This window comes from Leptosomus discolor, chromosome 3 (genome assembly GCF_034619465.1).
Source record: "Leptosomus discolor isolate bLepDis1 chromosome 3, bLepDis1.hap2, whole genome shotgun sequence".
In the NCBI taxonomy this organism is placed as follows: Eukaryota; Metazoa; Chordata; class Aves; order Leptosomiformes; family Leptosomidae; genus Leptosomus; species Leptosomus discolor.
This window is the reverse complement of record NC_141393.1, coordinates 44,369,556-44,389,705: the sequence shown is the minus strand read 5'-3', so window position 1 is coordinate 44,389,705 and position 20,150 is coordinate 44,369,556. Positions and strand designations below refer to the sequence as shown.

Genomic DNA, 20,150 nt, shown 5'->3' with positions numbered 1-20,150 from the left:
TGACTTCAGAGAGAAAATTAAGTATCTCTGCTACTTGGAGTCATTATTGTTTTTTTCTCCTTAGCCTCACTGATGAACAGACTCTTTTTTTCATTCCAGTACAGTTTTCCTCCTGTTTATTCTTAGAATGTCTTTTCCTTCTTTGGCAGCAGCAGTCCATCCTTCCTTTTCACTGCACGTCTATACTAGACCTTCCTTGTTTAGTTGTTTACTTCCTTGGCTTTCCAACAAGGTCATCTTTAATTTTCTGGTCTTTGATCCAGTTTTATTTGTGGAATTTTGTTTGTTGCCCCTTATGCCTATGTTTTCTAGCAGGACTGTAGTGACTCCAGCTAGCAAATAAAACAGCCAACTTTTTTTTCTTCTTTCCCTTTTTTAAATCCTCAAGGTATCTGGTTCTGTAAAAAAAAAAAAAAAAATTATTGAAAAAGACCTTTAAGATCATCAAGTCCAACCATGAACCTAACACTGCCAAGTCCACTGCTAAACCATGTCGCTAAGCACCTCATCTACACGTCTCTTAAATACCTCCAGGGATGGTGGGTGACTCCACCACTTCCCTGGGCAGCCCCTTCCAATAACTGATAACCCTTTCAGTGAAGGAATTTTTCTTAGTGGCCAATCTAAACCTACCCTGGCACAACTTGAGGCTGTTTCCTCTCCTCCTATCACTTGATACTTGGGAGAAGAGGCCAACACCCACTTTGCTATAACCTCCTTTCAGGTAGTTATTGGTCTCAACTCAGTGTCTACAAACGGGGAGTGATTGGAGTAATAATTGTGAATTAGGGGTGTTTGGTTTTTCTTTCTTTTTTTTTTTTTTTTTAAGCTTCTCCTGAAAGCTAAATGGAACACTTTTTAGTTGGCTAATTTCCAAGCTGCTGAAAATTAAACATATAAACTTGGTTTGCCCTGTGGGTCTAATTGAGATTTGACTAAGCCAAGATCTTGGTTCTGGAGCTTGGCAGCTTTGTGTGTGCACATCGCAATGTTCTATTTAAAAAACAAAACAAAACAACCCCACAAAAACAAACAAACAAAAAAACCCAAGAAAAAAGCATCACTATGCTTGCTAATTTTAAATATTTATTTTGAAGTTGATTTCTCCCATTCTAAGTGCATTTTCCTGGTTTAGTTTGTTGGCATAAGGTCTACAAAACAAGCCTACGTGGAAGTCACCTTTGAATCAACATAAATATTAATTTCTACTAGAATGCTAGTGGAAGTTCAAAGAATACTACAGAGTGACATTTGCTCTCGATACTTGTAGCAGTTTAAGATGTTTAAGGCCTTAGAAGGCTTAAGCAATTTGTGCTCCCTCAGACTCCTAACATCCTAAATTGTCTAAGCCACTGGAAGAGCAGATGGATGATAAACAGCTTAAGATATTCTGAGAGTTCAAAGCTTATTTGGAGTATAGCCTGCCTGTAATCACTTTAAGCAATTAACAAGCCTTTAGGTTTTTAGAGGAATTTAAGCAAGTTATCCATCTTTAGAGCTTGGTTTAAGGTGATACCAAGCTAAGTTGTTCTTATTTAAGGAAGTTAAAGCTCTGCTGTCTGGAATCTGTTGTTTACTTTCCAGAGGATCCCTATGTGCTACTTGGTGTGGTTGGAGCTGTATAAGTGAAGGATGTCATGGAGCATTGGCAAGATTGTGAGCGAGAAGAAAATCAGTGAAAATTCAGGAAATTCTTATTTGATTTATTTCTGCCTTGTTTATTCCAGGCTACTTTGCCTGGATAGTATGTTCTTATTCACATAAACATGTAAATCTTAACTCTGGGCCCACCTTGTGTGAGTGTTTTGTCCATCTGCTTACAAATAATTTGCGTTTAATGATGACCACAGTGTGCCCCCTCTAAACTAGGATATCTCTCTTCTACATGTCAAAGTAGCTGATGTCTAATTACAGCATCAGTATTACGGGAGTCACGTTCAAGACTAAAAGCAATCCTCTTGTTCTCTCAGGTGTGAGTTACAATTTCCTATGTCACACTGAGTGGTGTAAAAAAGCTCTGGGAAAAGCTGCTTTAAAAAACTGTTGCAGCATTTTGGTAGAAGAATTGGCATGGGCACGAAGACTGTCTGTGAGAGACTTTTCTTGTTCTCAACACAGATTTTGCTGTGTAGCTTCATGTGCCTTAAGGGCAGCGCACTCAACCTCAATATTAGTTCTTGAGTCCCAAGATAACTGAACATCCAAACTTTCATACAAAACTCTCTCCTGCTCTGTTGTTGTCTTGGTGCTTAATTTCCGTTTATCACTCCTGTTGAATGGAAGACAAATTCCTCTTAAGCTTTCTGTTGGTGTGTCCTCCTTGTCATGAGTCTGCTCATCTGCTACATGCAAACTGCTAGACAGGCAGGTTACAAATGCTGACTCCTGGAATCACTTAGGTTTTAGCTGTGGTGACCCTGTGGATCAGAAGAAACCATCGTGTTTATGTTCTTCCTGCTGTGTTAATCCCTCTTCTCTCTTTCCCTGAGGTATCTAACAGCTTAGCTGACAGATGACTCTCTTCTTTAGCTGCAATGTCACATTTTTGCCCATTGAAGATGACTGTTAGAGGTGTGCCTTCTGTCTAGATCTTACCCACTGGCTGCGAGTGCCTGGACCATATCCAGCTTTAGTTGCCTACTGGTAGGCAGAGCAAACTTGTGCGTGTTCATGCTGTTGAGACAGAGGAGTGTTACTATCTATTAGTGCCTCCAGATTTATAAGGCTGATCTCATTTAAATGGTATGAGTTTGAATAGAGCCTCTTCAAAAATCCCACTAGTTAACCTAGCTGGCAGGACTGCACAATCAAATAAACAGGGCTAGTCATCTTGCATAGTGTTCTGAGTCGAGTTGGCATCCTCCCTGAAGCTGGCACACAGCTACCAGCTGCACCAAGCTGCTTGCTGTCCTGCTTCTGCAGCACCTTTGGCAATTCAAGTAGATGTCAGGAAGTGTTTCTGCATGGTTGCTGGTTTCCAGGTGGGTGAAGCTTGCAGGATTCTGGAAAATTAGTGAGCTGTAGCAGTATGGGGAGTAACAATGCACCTGCTACTACTTGCAGAGAAGGGTTGACCTTTCTGTTGTTCCTCTGAATGTGATAAATAGGGTAATTTCATATGTCACTTAAATGTCTGTGCGGTTGTTAATCGTAAACTGCGGATCTTGAGTTCTGTATGACTTATCTTGTTAGGAATTCTTATACTTGATCTCATGCTCTTCCCCTGACTAGTCATACATGGACTGTACTCCAAGGGCGTGCTCTGAAAAAGTCCAGTGCCAGTGAAGCTGCCACCTCTTCCTTGGTCAAAGGGATTTACTGCCTAGCAGAGCTACTTCAGGAATCCTGTTTGCTGGTTCCATATAGTTTGCACTGCAGCCAATTTTCACTTGGATTTGTGTCTGCACGTGGTTCATCGCCTGCACAGAAAGCTAAATATTTATGAAGTAGAGCATTAGAAATGATTGTTTTCCTATCCAGGCAGCTGCTGAGAGTGCCAAACTTTGCCTTGTACTGACAATACCATTGCCTAGCTAATCACGGGAGCCAGGAATGGGCTTGCTGTGCTGATCATCACATGCTGGCAGAAGAGATAATGAGCTGCTGACAAAGATGCATCTGGAATCCAGCCGAGCATTGCATTACGTGAGATACCATGTGCTGCTTCTTCCTTCCCAAACAAGGACAACAGATTCCTGTTCCTTAGTATAGTGTCACCTTGCTCTCCATAGCTCAGTCCGTATTTCCTTGATAGAGTTTGAATGGTTTAAGAATGACAAGTTTACACAAAGGGAGGAAGGGACATCTTGGGGAATCCAAGTCCTTTGTAAACTAACCTGGTCTTGCATGCTTGCTGTTAGTGATCTTGAATGGACAGTATGTTTGAGAAATCAGCTTTAAAGAGTAAGGAGAAAGCGAACCTCGACAGTATGAAAATCAGGTATCCACCTACCTGCTTGCTGCATGGTGTCACTTTGCAGCTAGTCTTCTCCATGTTGGGCTTGCCACAGTCTTCGTGGTAGTAATGGGGTTGTGCTGATATTTTTAGATGGGATTGTAGGCAGCAACACCTTAATCAAAATTTAATTCAGTGCTGTAGCAGACAAGCGTGCTACTGTTGGGCCTTTCCATGAGGCAGGATTTGAAGGAGGACAGCAGTGCATTTGACTGTTGCTGCTACCTTCTTCAGTATGGGGCATGGTTTAAGTGAAAAGATAGGCAGTGTTGTTTATGCCTTCCTGGGCGTGCATACTCTACTTGCAAATTTATTTTTTTTTTTCTTACCATCTTGCTGCTGAGCTGTATTGTTACATACTGTTGGGGAACTTTGATCCTAATCTCTCCTCTTCAACTCCCAATTTTAGATATGTCAGCTGGGGGGTTACCCAGATGTCTTAAGTCATTTTGTGCTGACCTGTGCTTTGTCAGTTTACTTTTCAAGTACTGTTAAGCCAATGCAGTAAATCATATTTCAGCTTTCTTGTCTCATATGAATAATTTTTTCATTAATTCTTAGAGTTTGGTCGTAGTTTTTTCAGGGGGACATAGCTGAGCTGTGTAGGTAATACCTCCATGCAGAGGGAGAGGCTGTGCTGCCTAAGTTGTTGGCTCTCGGTACGTAACAGGCTCCACTCTGAATCCTTATTTGACTTTCAGCAAAGCATGCAAATCTGTGCCCTTTGTCCTTTCCAAGCTCGTTATTAATGTGAGCTGGACACAGGCGTGAAGGAAAAGTCCATCTCTGAACAGATCCCTGCTGGGAAAGCCAGGCTGTGAGCAGCTCTGCCTTTAACAAAGCTAATGGAAATTTCCAGGGAGGGCTTACAGAGCTTAGTGACAGCCATAAAAAGGAAGAAAATAAGAACTTGACTAAGTGGGCTTCACTGTCCATGACTGACGCACTGTGGAGAATTGCAATTTTTCACCCTGAAACCCTGGGCAACAAATGTCCTCCTTGCTGCATCCACATCTAAGCGGCAACATTCTCCATGCTACACAGAGCTTCTACCTTATGCCTTGGAAGATGTAAAGTGCTTCCAGCATTTCCATGTCTAGAGTTTGATGGAGAAAAAGTTAAATGCTTACATTACCTGAAAAATACTCATTTCTCCAGTGTGAGCTCTGCTTCTGTGAAATGAATAGTCAGACCTTGATTTGCAAATCTCCTGGGAAACATGCTGTGAAAGGCTTGCTAATTTACAAAATTCAAACAATGTTTTGCAAGAGGTGTTAAAAAACCTTTAGGCTTTCTGAAAAGGCAGATTGCACTGTTTTAAAGAGGTGTGCTTAAACCAGTGGAAATCTTTAAGCTTAATTGAAAATCTGATTTAAACCAAGGTAATTGTGGTTATCACACATCTTGTTGTGTACTTAAGTTGGTTTAAGGTGCGATTATGTGATCAAGTTTCTAGTGTAGGCATCGTCTTAAAACTGGCACTTAACCCATACAATAGCAGCATTTCTTTGATGAAATCTTTACTTATTAAGAAGGGAAGTTAGGACCTCTGTATAAAAGTATAGTGCCCAACAAGTTCCCTTTAAGTTCAGACATTTGTTTTCTGCACTGTACCTTGATGCAGTCTGAAATATCTCTTCTGTAGCCTCAAAAAAATCATATAAAGGTTGGAAGACCTAATGGGCAGCAAGCTGGATATTGCTCTTACAGCTGTGGAGAGGCAGATGAGATGCAGGTCAGAGATATGCAGATGCATGCAAAAGAGAACAAAACCAAAGATCACACAGAGGATTTTATTGCTTCAAGTCTTGTAAGAGATGGAGTTGGGAGAAGATAAGTTGTTTAGCTGACACTGGTGGGGGAAAGGTCTGCTGAAGCATAGCTGTGAGGATGCTTGCTGCTGCAGTACTGAGTGCCAGCTGTTTATTCTGAGCCATTTTTCTGGCCCTGCAGGGAGACACATGCAGGCCAGACTAAAAAGCCAGGTTAAAGTGGTGCTGAGGATGTTGAACTCCCATTGTGGCCAAGTCTAGTGACCTTGGCTTAAGCCTCTTTGTCAGTGTTCCACCAGCTGCTACAGGTGGTCCTTCTGGGAAAGGATCTTGATTCTCTGACAGTAAATGAGTAACTAATAAGACCCTGGCAGTGAAACTCTGTTGATAAATGACAGTGTTTAAAACCAGTGTGCAAAGTCATGTATTAAATGGAATGGCTGTTGATTTCACAGTCCAGGGAAGGGTGCAAATTGACAGTGTGGAGTTAGAATGGACTTTCCTGTCCGGCAACCTGCATGTACACTAGTAAGCCTTTGCTGAATGCGTAGGAGCAGGGATAGGAGTTTTTAACTTGATGTACCTCATGTCAGTCTAGTACCATCATGCTTTTGTAGAAATGAGATGAATCAGACTCAGAGCTTTTTCTATGTAGTACAAGAACATGCTTTTGGGGGAAGAGGGGAAACGGTATTTCCAACCCACGCTTTGGCCTAGCAAAAGCATGAAGAAGTGTGAAAGGAGAGTGAAGAGCATGGGTCACTTTAGCTCTGTTGGGTAATAGCTGCAGATACCAAGCAAACTAAGATTTTTCTGGAAATTTTGCCTACCAGGTCAGAAACACTGATTTGCCTAGGGAGTGTGCTGCTTTGCAGACAGTAAAGTGTGTCAGCTAGGTCTCAGTATACTAGGCAGGGGATGGAGCAGCCAGGGGGACTGGCACAGTTTTAGTGACAGGTTATACCGTCTGTCAATAAACTCTGAAGCCTTTGTAAACCGTCTCCCTGGCAGCTGCTTTCATGGGGTATAATGCAGTGTAGGGCTAGCTCAGCATAAAAAAGAAAGTGATGACTGATTACTTCCTGTAGACTCCATGTGTGGTTTTGTTGACCTAATTTTCTCCAGCTTTCGCCCTTGGTCCCAGCCTGGGGTACTGTCACCCCAGCATCCTAGCCTGGGGTACTGTCACCCCAGCATCCTAGCCTGGGGCCTCCAGCACACACAGCTCTCCCATTGTAGCACATCTGACCAGCACAGTCCTCTAAGCTGGGGTTCTTACCAGTTCTGCTGAGGTATCTCATTACAGAGACAACAGCTTTTATATATATGTAGAACACCATGTCTGTGCCTAAGCCATAACCAGCTACCAACTACTTGCCCTGAATCCTTCCTTCGGATTGTGGACTATGCTTAGTTCCTGCTCTGAGACTGCCTGCAATGTGATGCAAGTCCAGCTCTTCAGATGCAATTCCCTTCTGTCTGCACAGGACCTTTTTTTTTTCCTTTTTACTCGCCTTGTGGTGACCACTGCACAGCACTGTTAACTCTGCCTAGCACCATCAGGGATGAATCTGCAGCCCAGCAGCCATGTGGTGGTACACAGTGCTGTTTTGAAACTCCCAGGCCAGCTCACAGGGAGCTGGCATGGCAAAACACTGTACAGAAAGTCTTTTCCATGGCATTGCAGCCCATAGTGCTTCTGGAGGTAGGATACACAAGTAGGTGGGAGATCTCCATACTGCCTTGGACTGCACAGAGTGTGCCTGTCCTCTTGATGTTTCTGTATGGCATAGAGTAAGCTGGATTTGCTGATATCCTCTTCCAGTTTAAGAGTTGTTGGGCCGTAGAAATAGTGTGAGAGGTACTTAGAGCATTATAGTTACGGTGATTTAGTTTCTGTGATTGCCCATAGTCTTCAGCAATGCTGTGACAACTGGCAATACATTGTTAACCTTGCCTGTTCCTGTGGAGTGATAAGCCATCCCTGGCTTTGCCTGTCTTTTTGGGAAACGCACTGCGAAAGGTTGCCAGAGTTGGCTGTTCTATTAAGTTTGGTAGAATTAGCTGTAAAATTCAAGTTTTGGACTTTTCAGATGCACATGTAGTTGACCCGGTACAAACTCCTTTGTGGAAACTTATTAAAATATCCTCTACGTTTGCCCTTGCTCCACAGTGACTGTTGGTGAGAGGGCTGTATAGAGATTTATTTATAAGTAGAATGAGAACCATTTGCAAAGAAACTAAATGTCAAATAAGAGGAATGTTTTACTCGGCATTACCCAGTGCAGGAAATGCTGACAGACACAGAGAGAACTGGCCTTCCCATTCCAATTCTTTGTTCAGTCACTTGTATTTAGGGTAACCTGATCTTATACACACAGTTGTATATCTTCATTTCCTGAAAATCTCTCTGCTCCTGGTGCTGGCCTCAGTCCTAATATTGAATGGAAATGAATGGAATATTCCGGAGCAATCTGGGTAATGCAGTGCTCCATATTTGCAAGGCTGTTTATGGTGATGAGCCCTTTTAACAAAAATATGAACTGAGCTAGATCTGCAGTTTCTGTAGGGCAGGAATCAACACTGTCCTTCATCTTGTGAGGACATAATGTGTGCTGGCTGGAATAGTGTTCTTCTATACTAATATTTTTTCCTCCTTTGGTGTTTGTTCCAAGGGCCTTAAACTCTGGAGTTGAGTACCACTGGGACCAGCTGAATGAGAATGTCTTCACTGTGCATTCCAACAGCAGGAGCACTGAGCGGCCTGGGTGAGTCTACCCGTGGGTATGGCTTAGAGATACCTGATGCTTTCTGCTGCTTTTGTTACATCTGATAACAACTCTTTGTTCCCTTAGCACTGGCAGCTTTCATTATGCATTTTTTTCCACCTCTGACACTGCATAGCTGGGCCACCTGGCCTGCTTCCAGTAAGTGACATTCAGCGCTCAAAAGTGTTGCCAGTGATAGTGAAGTACATGTGTCATCTGTGGCCTCAGTAACATCCTTGAGAAAGCTGCAGGAGGAACTTGTGGTGCTTGGTGCATCAAAAACACCATGGAAAGTAAATGGCCTTTGGAGGATAACTGGAGAATTGGGGGGGGGGGGGGGGGGTGTCACAGAGATGGGTGCAAATTCATTGGGTAGTCCTGGTGACTGGTATTCATCCCTTTGGTTTCTGGTCATGGGACAGTCGTTTCTCAGCACTAAACTCTAAAAATAAAGCTAAATCCCTTGACAGTCCTATTGGCTGCTTCATCCAGTCTATCTGGTGAGGCACATGTTAGTTATTCTAAACACGAGGGTGGTGCTGCAGTCCTTTGCTTCTTGTCCCAGTGAAAAGTACTCCTCCTTAAGCCAGCTGATCTCAGCAAGAGGGTGTCAGTCTTTTTTCTGAATTGTGAGCTCCAGGATCCCAGGGAAGTTACGAGCTGGTGTACAGGGCAATGTCTGTGCCTTGGGCTGGTTGAGAGTGAAAAATAAGCAGTAGAGATTCTTTACTCTGCTGTGTGAGTGGATATGGCCACTAATCACATTTTTTGACAGCACATACCAGTCTTGCATGATGGACTTAGGAGCAGCTTGAAAGCAGAAATACTGCTCAAGAATGAACTAGCTCAGAGAGCAAGAAAAGTGTGGTAGGTTTCAAATCCTCATGAAAAAAGGTTGTGAATGAGGCAGTCTTTCCTAGAATCTCTTTACCATTTCCAGCACTTACAGACAGAGGTCAGTTTTGGGAAGAGCATCCGGGCATTGTCAAGATTCATCTCTTGTAGCATTATATGCTTCAACTGTTCAATTCTGAGAAGAAGCTAATGAGCCTTGAGGCTGTTCCTGTTGTCTGTTCTTGAGAACAGAGAATTTCTCTTGTCCAACTGGAACAGGCAGAAATACCTGCTGGAGTGCATTCTTGTGTGATGCTGTCAAACTAGGAGTTCCAGAGGAGGGAAGGGATACAGTCTGCATCCTTGGGAGTTAAAATCACCCTGCCAGTGATGAGGGAGGTTGTGTGTGTGGATTTATGGTCCTGTGCTGCATGTCGTGTTGCCTACTCAACTCGGTGACCCCAAGACAGAGTCGTTCTGCAGGCTTAGTGATGCTGCAGGGATATCTATCTGTGCCTGTCAGACATGCTGCTTCTGTGGAAGGGTGAGTGGGCTGTAAGACTCTATTGGCTTAAGAGACAATCCAGCTGGGGCTGGAGAGGAAGGTGTGTGTGTGAATAAGTGCAGGTCACAGTTCCCTCCAGCCCCATCTGCACACGGGCTAGCAGATGCGTGGTTGGACTGCAGGCAAGAAGACGCTCAGGTGGATGCTTCAATCTTGCTGGGGCACATTGCCTCCAATGCTCCTGGTCTTACTTGTTTCTCTCTCTTTTCAGAACCAGCAGAGCCACATGGAGGACAGACAGGGACATGGGCCTGATGAATGCCATAGGCCTGCAACCCCGAAACCCCCCCACTTCTGTGACTTCGCAGGGTACCCAGACCTTGGCACCTCAGCTGCAGAATGCCGAGACTCAGACAGAGAGGGAGGTACAGGAGCACGAATCCACCTCTGCAGGGACTGGGGAAGGTATGAGCTCAACCAGTGATTTATCTGACAGAGCTTACCTGGTGCATGAGGAGTTTCCATATAGGTTCTGCACCCTGTCAGTGCATTTGGACACGTCTGTTACCTCTTCAGCAAAGATTTCTCCAGCTTAATTTGCCTGTAGCCACACCAAGATGATCAGGAGAGTGAATCTTTGCCCATGTGAATAGAGAAGTTACCTTTTTCGCATGCTTTTAGAGGGCAAAGTGAACTCTTCTCCAGATCATGTCTTTGTAGCATCAGCTGTGCTGGCATCATTTCTCACAGATCTCCTGAATTTTAACCATCAGTAAGGCTGTGAACTGCTAAGAATTATCATTTCTGCCTCTGTTAGAGCTTAGCTTGGTCCTGTCAACCTCTGCATCTAAAACCTGTGCAGACTTCACAAGCCTAGCATCTGGATACAAACCAAAATACTGTAAATCACTTCTCACAAAGTAGATATGAGTATTCTGTTTAGTCTGATCAATGAAGGCTGTAATGAATGTCCAGCTCAACTATTCAAAAAGGTCTCTGGCATTTTCCAGTCCAGGAAAACTTACCAACATGTAAAGAGCTGGAAGCAGCTGTTGTGCAGTTCCTACATGATGATAAAATTGCTGATCTTTTGAAAGTATGGTGATTTTGTCCAGGGTTCTTGTTTCTATACTGTAGCATTGTGTTTGAGTCCAACTCTGAAGGCTTAGGTAAGGAGGAGTTGGGCAGTATATACATAGGAAAGACAGAAAATCAAGGAGACAGTTCTGAAGATGTTGGTTCATGATGAAACCACTTGGCTTTGGGAAGCAGCCCATGACCTGCCAGTTTGTGCCTGTATGCGTATTTGTGCTCTGTTGCTCTGAAAGATGCTTTTTGGCATGTGACTCTTCAACAATTTCTGTTGTGTAGCATCCAGCATGTGTGATAAGGCTTTGTGTTTCTCTGATCTCAGCTCTTCTGTTCAAAGTTAAGTGGCAAATTCCTGACCTGTGGTATTTCCCATCTGCTTATCTCAGCAGAGCTGGGATTAACCTCTCTGGAAGGTTAGTACAGTTGAGGGCGTGTGAATAAAGCTTGAATGTAGGATGTCTGGACAAATGCTGAACTTGTGGGAACTGGTTCTTCCACTGAATGTAGTACAGCAGACTGAGAACAGGATACGGCATGGGACCTTCTTGCATCAAGGCCATGACAGCCTGCAGGCTTGAGGGTCTTTCTCTGCTCTTTTAAACCAGTGGAGATCTCCAGTGCTGCTTCTCTCTGCTGCTGTTCTGCAATTGTCTGAAGGTTTCATTATCTCTTTCTTTTTGATTAACCTTTCAGATCTAGATCATTGTTTTCAACAAGACCATTAGTTGAAAGGGGTTGTCCTTTGCCAGTGCCTTGGACAGGTTATCTCTACAAAGGAGCAAAACATGTAGCATTTGTAAGAAAAAAGAGCCTACAAGCCTAGGACAGAGACTTCTCTGTCTCCCTTTCGTGCTTGGAAGAAGGTTGGTGGGTTCCATGGCCGGTGTGATTTCTGGCTCAGATGGTAACTTATTGCATGTCCCCTTGCAAGTGGCCTCACTTGCAAAATGGGCTGTCACACTCCTGTCTACTGTATAAGGATCTTTAGAACAAAGGGGTTATTCCAGTATGGATATATGCGCTGGAGATGAGCCAAGCGGTCCTACCCTGTAGTTGGTCAGTACTTAGGCTAGTTGCATCCTCCATGGAAACCCCTGTGCAAAGGCTCAAGAGCAGCTCAAAGCAGGGAGGTGTCAGGAGATTAACTATCAGGAGCGTGTAGGACCCAAAAAACCTCTGTGGTCCATAACACAGGAAGAGTACAAGGATCTATCATGAAGCAGAAAGACAAATTTTCAGCTGCTGTTACCTACACCTCAACCAGTCAGCCAGGGACTTGTGGTGTTCGTGATCTGGTTCATCCAAGCGTCTTCATGCTTCGCATTACATTTGAGCCCCATTGCACTGCTTGTGGCATTAAGGTTACTGTATTTTCGGCATCGTAAACTCTTGCGATGCTTGTCCAGTGTGTTCAGGCAGGCTAGATTAGATGCTGTGCTGCTCTTCTGATGGTGAATTTGCCCACTGCATCTACCATAACTCATTGCCTGTTGAAAAGGAAACAGTGTTTCCTAATAAGCAGGATCTAGATGTCAGAGAGACAAAGGAAAAGAGAAAAAGGAAAAAATGCGCTACCACTAACTTGGTGTGTGACCTAGGGCAAATTATTAATCATCTACCAAGTGGGAATAAATCTTCCCATAGTACAGTATACCAGAGGCTGTGAAGATTAATTAGTATTTTGTATGGGGCTTTGAAGATGTAAATCACTACATGAAGGCTTAGCAGTATTATCAGCAGCAGAATGGATAAATCAGATGTGATTCTCAGTAAAGGAAGGTATTTTAGTTATCACCTTATGAAGAGGCAAAAAACCCAAAACAAATCAAACCCCCTTGAATATTAAATAAATTAAAAAAAAAAAAAAAAGAGAGGTGAAAGAAAGGCTAGTGCTACCCCCAAGAGTGGGCTTCTGTCCTGTGTCCTGTCAGCCCTGCTGTTGTGGGGAATTCTGGCTCAGGGCATTTCTGGCTGCTATGTGCTTACTGTACAAAAAAAAAAAAAAGTATGCAGAATCGCATCAGAAATCTAATTAAGCTCTGTGCAGGTATAAATAGTTTCCTTTTCTCATGCAAAGCTCTGCGGGGACTTTGCTGTTCTGATTATCTTTCTACCTCCTTTGGAGGAATGAGTATATGATGACTTTATTAGAAGAGAATCCCTCTAATGTCTGTATCTTTTTGTTTTGCAGCTGTTAATAGCTGCTTTCTGAACTGTGCTCCCAAGGAACACATAAACCAAAGGGAGTTAAAGTTGAGAGGAAACTAGGAGAGGTACCAAGAAATGTCTGAAGCAGTGTTTCAGCTGTCTCCTGCTTTCTTTTAAGCTGACAGACATAGTGGAAATTGTGATGGAGCTGTAACTTTGAGGCACTCTTAATGAGAAGCAGTCTGTTGGGAGTTATACTACACTTTGCCTTGCAAATGGACAGGCATGATAGGGGAGGGATCTGTATTCAACTGGCAAATTAAATGTCGCTTAAAAAACAACAAAAATTCCTAATGATATTTAATGGCCCAAAGCTTTAACCTTTAGAAATTGTGATTCCCAGCCCAGATTGAGTCAGGCTGTGGCTGCCACTTGTTCAGGCTGCTGGATCTGTGGAGTAGGGTGCAAGTGGCAGTAACTCTCAGGGACTGCAGCTGTGCAAAAGGTGCTGCAGACTGAGGGAAATGGACCTTTGCAGAGCTTCAGGATGCTTGTTTGATTATGCACCCATGCTGTCCCCTGGCTATTGAAAGTATATCAATACATCTTTTAGGTAATCCAGTTGTTTAAAAAGGAAAAAAAAAACCCACACTCAAAAAAAAATTTATGGAAATAACTGAAATTCCTATCATCTGCATTGTCTTTGGGGCTTAAAATTCAGATAGGTAGCTCAATGCTCGTTGTACAAGTAGGCATGTGTTATGAACTACTGAAATTGTTGCCGTCAGAAGACTTGCTGTCAGTGGATTGCTACTTTGCCTGTCTTTGGGGGAGCAACATATTGACTGCTGTCATGCCACATACAGCTTGTAACCTATTTGGTTGAAGTGTTTCTCACCAGCCGGTACAAATTTCCATCCTGTCCAACTGCTTTCAGAGGTTGTTGCAGATACTTATGAGAGGGAAGAGGAATGCTGTTGTCAGATGTGCTGTGACTCTTGCACGATTGATGTGGAAATAGGAACCAGGACAGCAGGGATCGGCTTCCAGATCTGCCTCTCATTTTCCAAGTAGAAACGTGGGTAGATCCCTTAGCCTTTCATCTGCCCGCCCATCTGTAAAATGTGTGTCTCATGTCCTATAGAACTGCAAATTTCAGTTTTTCTTTAAAGCCCTCTGAAAAGCACTACCTAAAAAGTAGAATCAGGTTCTAGAAGTGTGTGCTATGCAAGCCTTTACAGTGTGAGCTACTCCAAGTACCTGGCTCTCTTGGGATTAAATTATGGGGGCTACTTTTAAACTCTCATTACAAAAATAAGTTTCACTTATACAAATCGCTAAGGTGAGATATTGCTCAGAAATTTGTTACAAATCAAAGCAGTTGTCTTTTCTGAGTTCTGTGTAGTTGTTTGGTTTAGCTACTTCAGAAAGGAAGCTTGAACATGCTTCTGAGCTTGGTTAGGGATAAAAGTGGTAGTATTTCTTCTGACACGTAAGGGAGATGTGATTATTCATAGCTGGTTATGCTGTGCTGGTGACCCTCCCTTTCCTATTGTTATGCAAGGAGTGAATTAATTTTAAAATGCTGATAATTTTGTCTTTGAGCATCTGAATTAGTGGGTCAGCTCACACCTCAGAGCTATTATTCCATGTTCTCTAAAGACTTAGAAATCTCTGCACTGCTTACTCTTAGTTCTAATTTTGAAGCTTTGTTTGCAAGCATGGCTACTAACTACTGCTGGTTTTAGAAAGAGGAAAGCTGAAAATAGGAAGAAATTCAGGAGTTACATCAGTATATCACACAGCCACAGAGGAGCCTGATCTCATCTGTGGGTTTTGCTCTTTATCAGGTGTGTGCCGTCCAGCTCAGAGATAAACAAGTTGAACTCCCTGTAAGTACTTCAGAGGCCACTTTATTTAAGAGTGGAAATGCTTTTGCCTTATGCTCAGCTCCACTGAAAGTTTGGCAGCTGTTTTGCCTTTGTAATCTTCTGTGTCAAATTCTTGTCTTGCTGGAGTAGCATGGCAGAGGACTTGAAAAGACAGATGTGTTAGCGGAGTATTTTGTTAATGTTGGAGCCAGTCAGCTAGATTGACAGAAATCCACTGGTCTTTGGGATAATTACTCTCAAGAGTAATGTGTTGTGTCTGTCTTTGGGATAGATTTAGATTAGAGTGGAAAAGGTTTGTAGGAACGCAGCACTGTGGGCACGGCACTATTACTTACTCGTATTGCGGAAAGGAACCATGGGTGGTGCTTTTCTGTCCTGTCAGGCACAGAACTTGTGTCTCTTACCAGAAAAAGATGCAGACTGCATCTCAAGATTGCTTCCTGCTCTGTGATGGATTCTAATACAGGGACAGCCTAGGTGGAGGACGGACTGGCAAGTGTTACACTGATACTTTACATACTGCAGCTGGAGCTGGTTAGTTCAGTTTTCTAGATTTTTCTCTGTAGTACTCTCTGAATTTTTTCTGGTTTTCTGACCCTAGAAGGTAGGCTTAGAAGAATGAGAGCTTAAGATAAAGAATTTTACAGAGCCTGGGAGATCCGGATGTAGTTTTGAGCATAAAATGAGAGAAGAGGAATTGCCTTCTCTGTATGGAGAATTAGATGTGCTTTCACTTTGCCTGCTCCTGAGCAAGCTCAGGTTCATGCTCTGGATATGCCTTTGGAGTCTGAAAAAAGTGTCACAAGTATGGGGTTTCTCTCTGTCCTGGTTTTGTTCAGCTGGTGGCACAGGGAATGGGGTTTGGCCACTGCAGCAAGTCGAAACTTACAGCAAGCTGAGGTGTGTTGTTTTACGGCATTGCTGTTGTTTTGGGTAAGTGCCTGTGTGCACACTCTGAACCTCCACCAAATGGAAGTTAGCTTATTTTACTTGCACTGAGTTACTAATGTAGTCTGCATTGGCAGCCTGGTGAAAGAACATGTGTGGGAGTTGCCAGGCAGTAGAAGCGGGCTGTATGTGAATCTGTGCTGTAGCTCAGCTCAAGGCAAATTGCGCAGGAAGCTTTGCTGTGAACCAGTCATTCAAAGTCATTGTCAAACTCTGAGGGGAAAAAGGCAAGGACAACTTCCAAAGCAGAGGTGCTTGAATGGTGAGGCTCGCTTCTGGCCCTTGGTGGACTGTCTTTCTAGAATTTCCAATGCTGCTGTATCTCTGTGCTCATAATCCAAAGGCTCATGACTGGCTGATTTCTGGTGTGGCATCAGCCCTTGCCTGTTTTCTGAGCAAGCAGCTGTCTCAGCTGAAAATTCAGCCATAGCACCTGATAATTAAGAGGCAGGGAAGAGCATGGGGTGCTGTGGTGTGTGCTGCCTGCATAGACTCCTCTGGTGAAGCACATGTTTTTAATGCTGAGGAGCATCAACTGGGGATCCTTGCTGATTTGCTGTTCCAGTGCTGCTGCATTGGGCAAGTTTATAGTAAGAGATCTGTCGAAGTACAGTACCTGCTGTTTCAGGACTTGTGTAGATAGGGCTGGCTGGCATGTCTGTAAGCCAGGTTGCACATCTTGGCTTTTTCAAGCTTCCTTCGTGGCCTGGCCAGATGGTTGGTAATGAAGTGCTCACAACTATGCCCTCAGAAGGAAGCGATGACTGAATCCAAAACCATGCTTCTCAAACCTTCCACTTCTGCTCATTATTAATGCTTCACTATCCCCTGACATGCATGTTTTTCACACTGAAGTTTCCAGTCTAATAGCTGCCTCTGTCTGTTCTGAGTCTTCATGTTGGTCAGCCAGGTTCCTAGTTCATGCATCAGCCACATCCTGAACAGGATTTCTCTGGTAGAGTTGTGGGTCAGGCTCAGCCCAGGGGGTATTCTTGCTCACTCCTCTAGGCTCTGCTCCAGATTCTCCTGTGGTTACTGGTGGGTCTGTGGTCTCACTGATGCTCTAACCAAGGAGCTATGTAATTGCTGCATGTATAGTGGATATAGCAGCCTTACTACATTCCTAGCAGGAGGGGACTTACCCTGCTTGTGAGAATTAAATTTGCCTTTAATGTCCATAGTATTTCTACAGCAGAGCAGTATGCCAGCAGACTTGCTTGAAGATTAAATTACCCATACCCTGTGGTAGAGGAAGCTGGTGGTATTTGATGCAAGTACCACTGAGCCCATGAGGAAAAGGAATAAGCTGTCACTGACTAACTACATAACATGTTAACAGCTTTAACTATCTTGCTTTTTTAAAAAACCTCTACAGTGGCACAATGTAGACTGTGCGGAATACACGAGCTCCCATGTTGGATATGTGATCTCCACCCACAGCCCCGAGTGGTTTTGTCTTCCTGGTCAGCATGGTATTTTGTTCTATGTTGTGTTTTAACTCCTGCCTACATCTAGCCTTGTTGACATTCTTGTTCGTTTCCTTGGTGCCAGGAGAGCTCATGGCTTTCTCCTCTAATCAGCACTGCGATAGCTTCATGGAGCTGGGAATGAGATTTATCCCTTTAATAAGAATAGTCAGGATCCCACTGTGGAATGATTCCAGAAGGTTATGATTACAGATTGTTTTCCCCAATGGTCTGGGTAGGGTTTGTAGCAAAAGGAGGATGCTAGGAAACAGAACTGGCCTGGACTTCCCTGTCATGGATATTTAATCTCCTACGTGGACTATTTTTCTGTGAGATTTTGTTCCTTAAAAGTAATCTTCAGCAACCAAGGCAACTGACGATGGTTTCCTCAGAGCTCAGTACAGCCTGCCTATGAAGGGAAGGCTTGGAGATAGTATAGACAAAGACTCTAGATCTTAAGAGATGGTTTTTGCATTCCTGAAAAGATACCAGTCAAGAGCCTACGCACTTGATCTTTCATTGATCATAGGTGATGTGGAAGCACAGACCTGCTGTCTGCTCTTGGCACATCACCAAAAGTTACGGGGATAAAATGTTGGGCTCCCTCTGGAACAAAACCCATCTTCTGTCCCAGCATATGCACATTGTGTGATGCATCTACCCAGCATGCTTTCTCTTTGTATGGTAGTTTGCTTTGTGCACCAAAGTTGCTTCTGCTTTCTCTTGCAGGTGAAGGTCCAGGATATGGGGCCAGTGGGGAGGATGCCCTGAGTAGGATCCAAAGGCTAATGGCAGAAGGTGGCATGACCGCTGTGGTCCAGCGGGAGCAGAGCACCACCATGGCGTCCATGGGTGGCTTTGGCAACAACATCATTGTGAGCCACCGGATCCACCGCAGCTCTCAGACTGGTGCAGAGTCCACCGGAGCTGAGGGCACATCAGCACAGCAGTCCACCTCACAACAGCTGGCAGCTGAGCTGGAGGGACGGATCCTTTCAGAGTCTATGCAGCTGTCAGAGCATGGCCTGAGCCCGCGGACAGCCCCAAGCAGGAGTGAAGGACAAAGTGCTGGTGATCTGGACCTGCCAGAGCAGGCCCAGTCCTCCATGGACACTGAGGGACCAATTGAATACAGTGACCTAACTAATAATAACCATCTTCCTGACAGTACCAACTTCTGTAGTAATGACAGCACCAGTGGGGAGTCGCGGAACAGGTAGAGATTGAGTTGTGTGTTGGTGCTACCCTTGTACTGCTCAGCAGAGACCTGTACCTCACAGCTGGCCAGGAGCTGGAAGAGCAGGGATGTGTGGCTCTGACAGGATGCTGGTGGTTAAGAGGGCTTCTCTATCCTGGGTGAGTGGGAAGGGATAAGCGCTGCAAGGGAAGCCATGGGAAAGAAAGCATACTTAACTTCCAACATTCCCGCTGTTGAAGAGTTAACAGGAGTATGAACTATACTGGCTGCACGTCCTGCAGATTTTGAAGCCCCTTGGGATCCCCTGAGCTCAGCCCTAACCCTGCAATTTCAGTTAGTGTCACCCTTTGTAAAGCTTCTTTCCTTTCCTCTTTCCTGCCCTTCTATGCCCAGGGGCTGATCAGTAGAGTGAAGAAAGGGAAGGGGGCCTGCAGCATCCTTCTGGAGACAGGCAGTCCTACTGGGCAAACCTGGGCGTGATGCTCCAGCTCCGTTGCTGGGGTGGAGGAGTCTTCCAGGCCACAGTCCCACTCTGTGGCACAGCACTGCTCCCCCTTCAGAGTGTGGTGTTCTGAGATTTATCCTGCCTGCAGTGTCATCTTTTCTGTGAAGAACTGGGCTTTGCCAAAACTTGCATGGCTCAGGATCTGCTCACAGCTGGGGATCTTTCCTCTTTAGAGAGTTAGTTTAGTACTTGGCAGGAACCTAAGCAGAGCTGTATAGATGGGTAGAGGGACAGGGGCTACTGCTTTCTAGTCAGGATGCAGTTCAAGCAAGGATGTTCTAAGCTGTGCCAATATTAACATGAATGAGCCATCCCAGTGGTTCATAGTGCCAGGACTGAGCTACACCTCCTTGGCAGGGGGCAGGAAATGTCTTTCAGCTCCAGACCAGGGTGTGAGGTATGAGTCTGTGATGTAAAGTGTTGCATGTGAAATCTTGACCTTGTACATGTAGTTTCTAGTGGAGAAATCAAGGCTCTGATACTTTGTTTTTAGTCTCAAATGTGATTTTCCTTTTCGTTTGTAACTCTCCATCCCTAGCAGGCTTGTGGAGGAAGGACGGGGAAAGTGTGAGTGCTAACGAGGGAAACACCAAAGATCAATGTCATTAAAATATGACAAACCGTTGCTTGACCTACTATCTTCATTTGTGTGGTGGTTCTCTCTGTGTTTGGCCTTGGAGTAGGCATACCCAGCTCAGAAACTCAGGGTAGCTTACAAATGACAGATGATGACCACCCCCTTCCCAGGAGGAAAGCAGGCTCAGCCTTTGAGTTGGAAGCCCAAAACTGGGCAACGGGGAGGAGCATTTGGGAGTCTTGATTGCAAATCGCCTTTTAACCGGCCTGGGGCTGCGCAGGCACTTCTGTGTTTCCCATCATTCGAGTACTGCATTAGGAAGAAAGGGGAACATTTCTAGTATCCTGCTTAAAAAGGTATGTAGAGATGCAGCACTGTCTATCTTAGGCAAGCAGAGAGTAGTCCATCTTGCTGACCTCTCAAAGCACTGTCTGGCTGTTCTGGATAAAGAAATGCATGCCCTAGTGTTACCACTCTGCGGTGAGGGATG

The 20,150-nt window shown here is 44.3% G+C and overlaps 1 protein-coding gene across 2 annotated transcripts in view; it reads left to right on the top strand.

Annotated features, from left to right (window-relative positions):
• Positions 1–19,708, top strand: part of AMBRA1 (autophagy and beclin 1 regulator 1) — a 125,636-nt gene extending 105,928 nt beyond the window's left edge. For both annotated transcript variants that reach the window (XM_086462358.1, XM_086462359.1), the window contains 3 exons: positions 8,403–8,495; positions 10,106–10,299; positions 18,110–19,708. In XM_086462358.1, the coding sequence (XP_086318484.1) occupies positions 8,403–8,495; positions 10,106–10,299; positions 18,110–18,600 (778 nt within the window). In that variant the 3' untranslated portion in view covers positions 18,601–19,708. The remainder of the gene's footprint in view (positions 1–8,402; positions 8,496–10,105; positions 10,300–18,109) is intronic.
• The last annotated feature ends 442 nt before the right edge of the window (positions 19,709–20,150 follow it).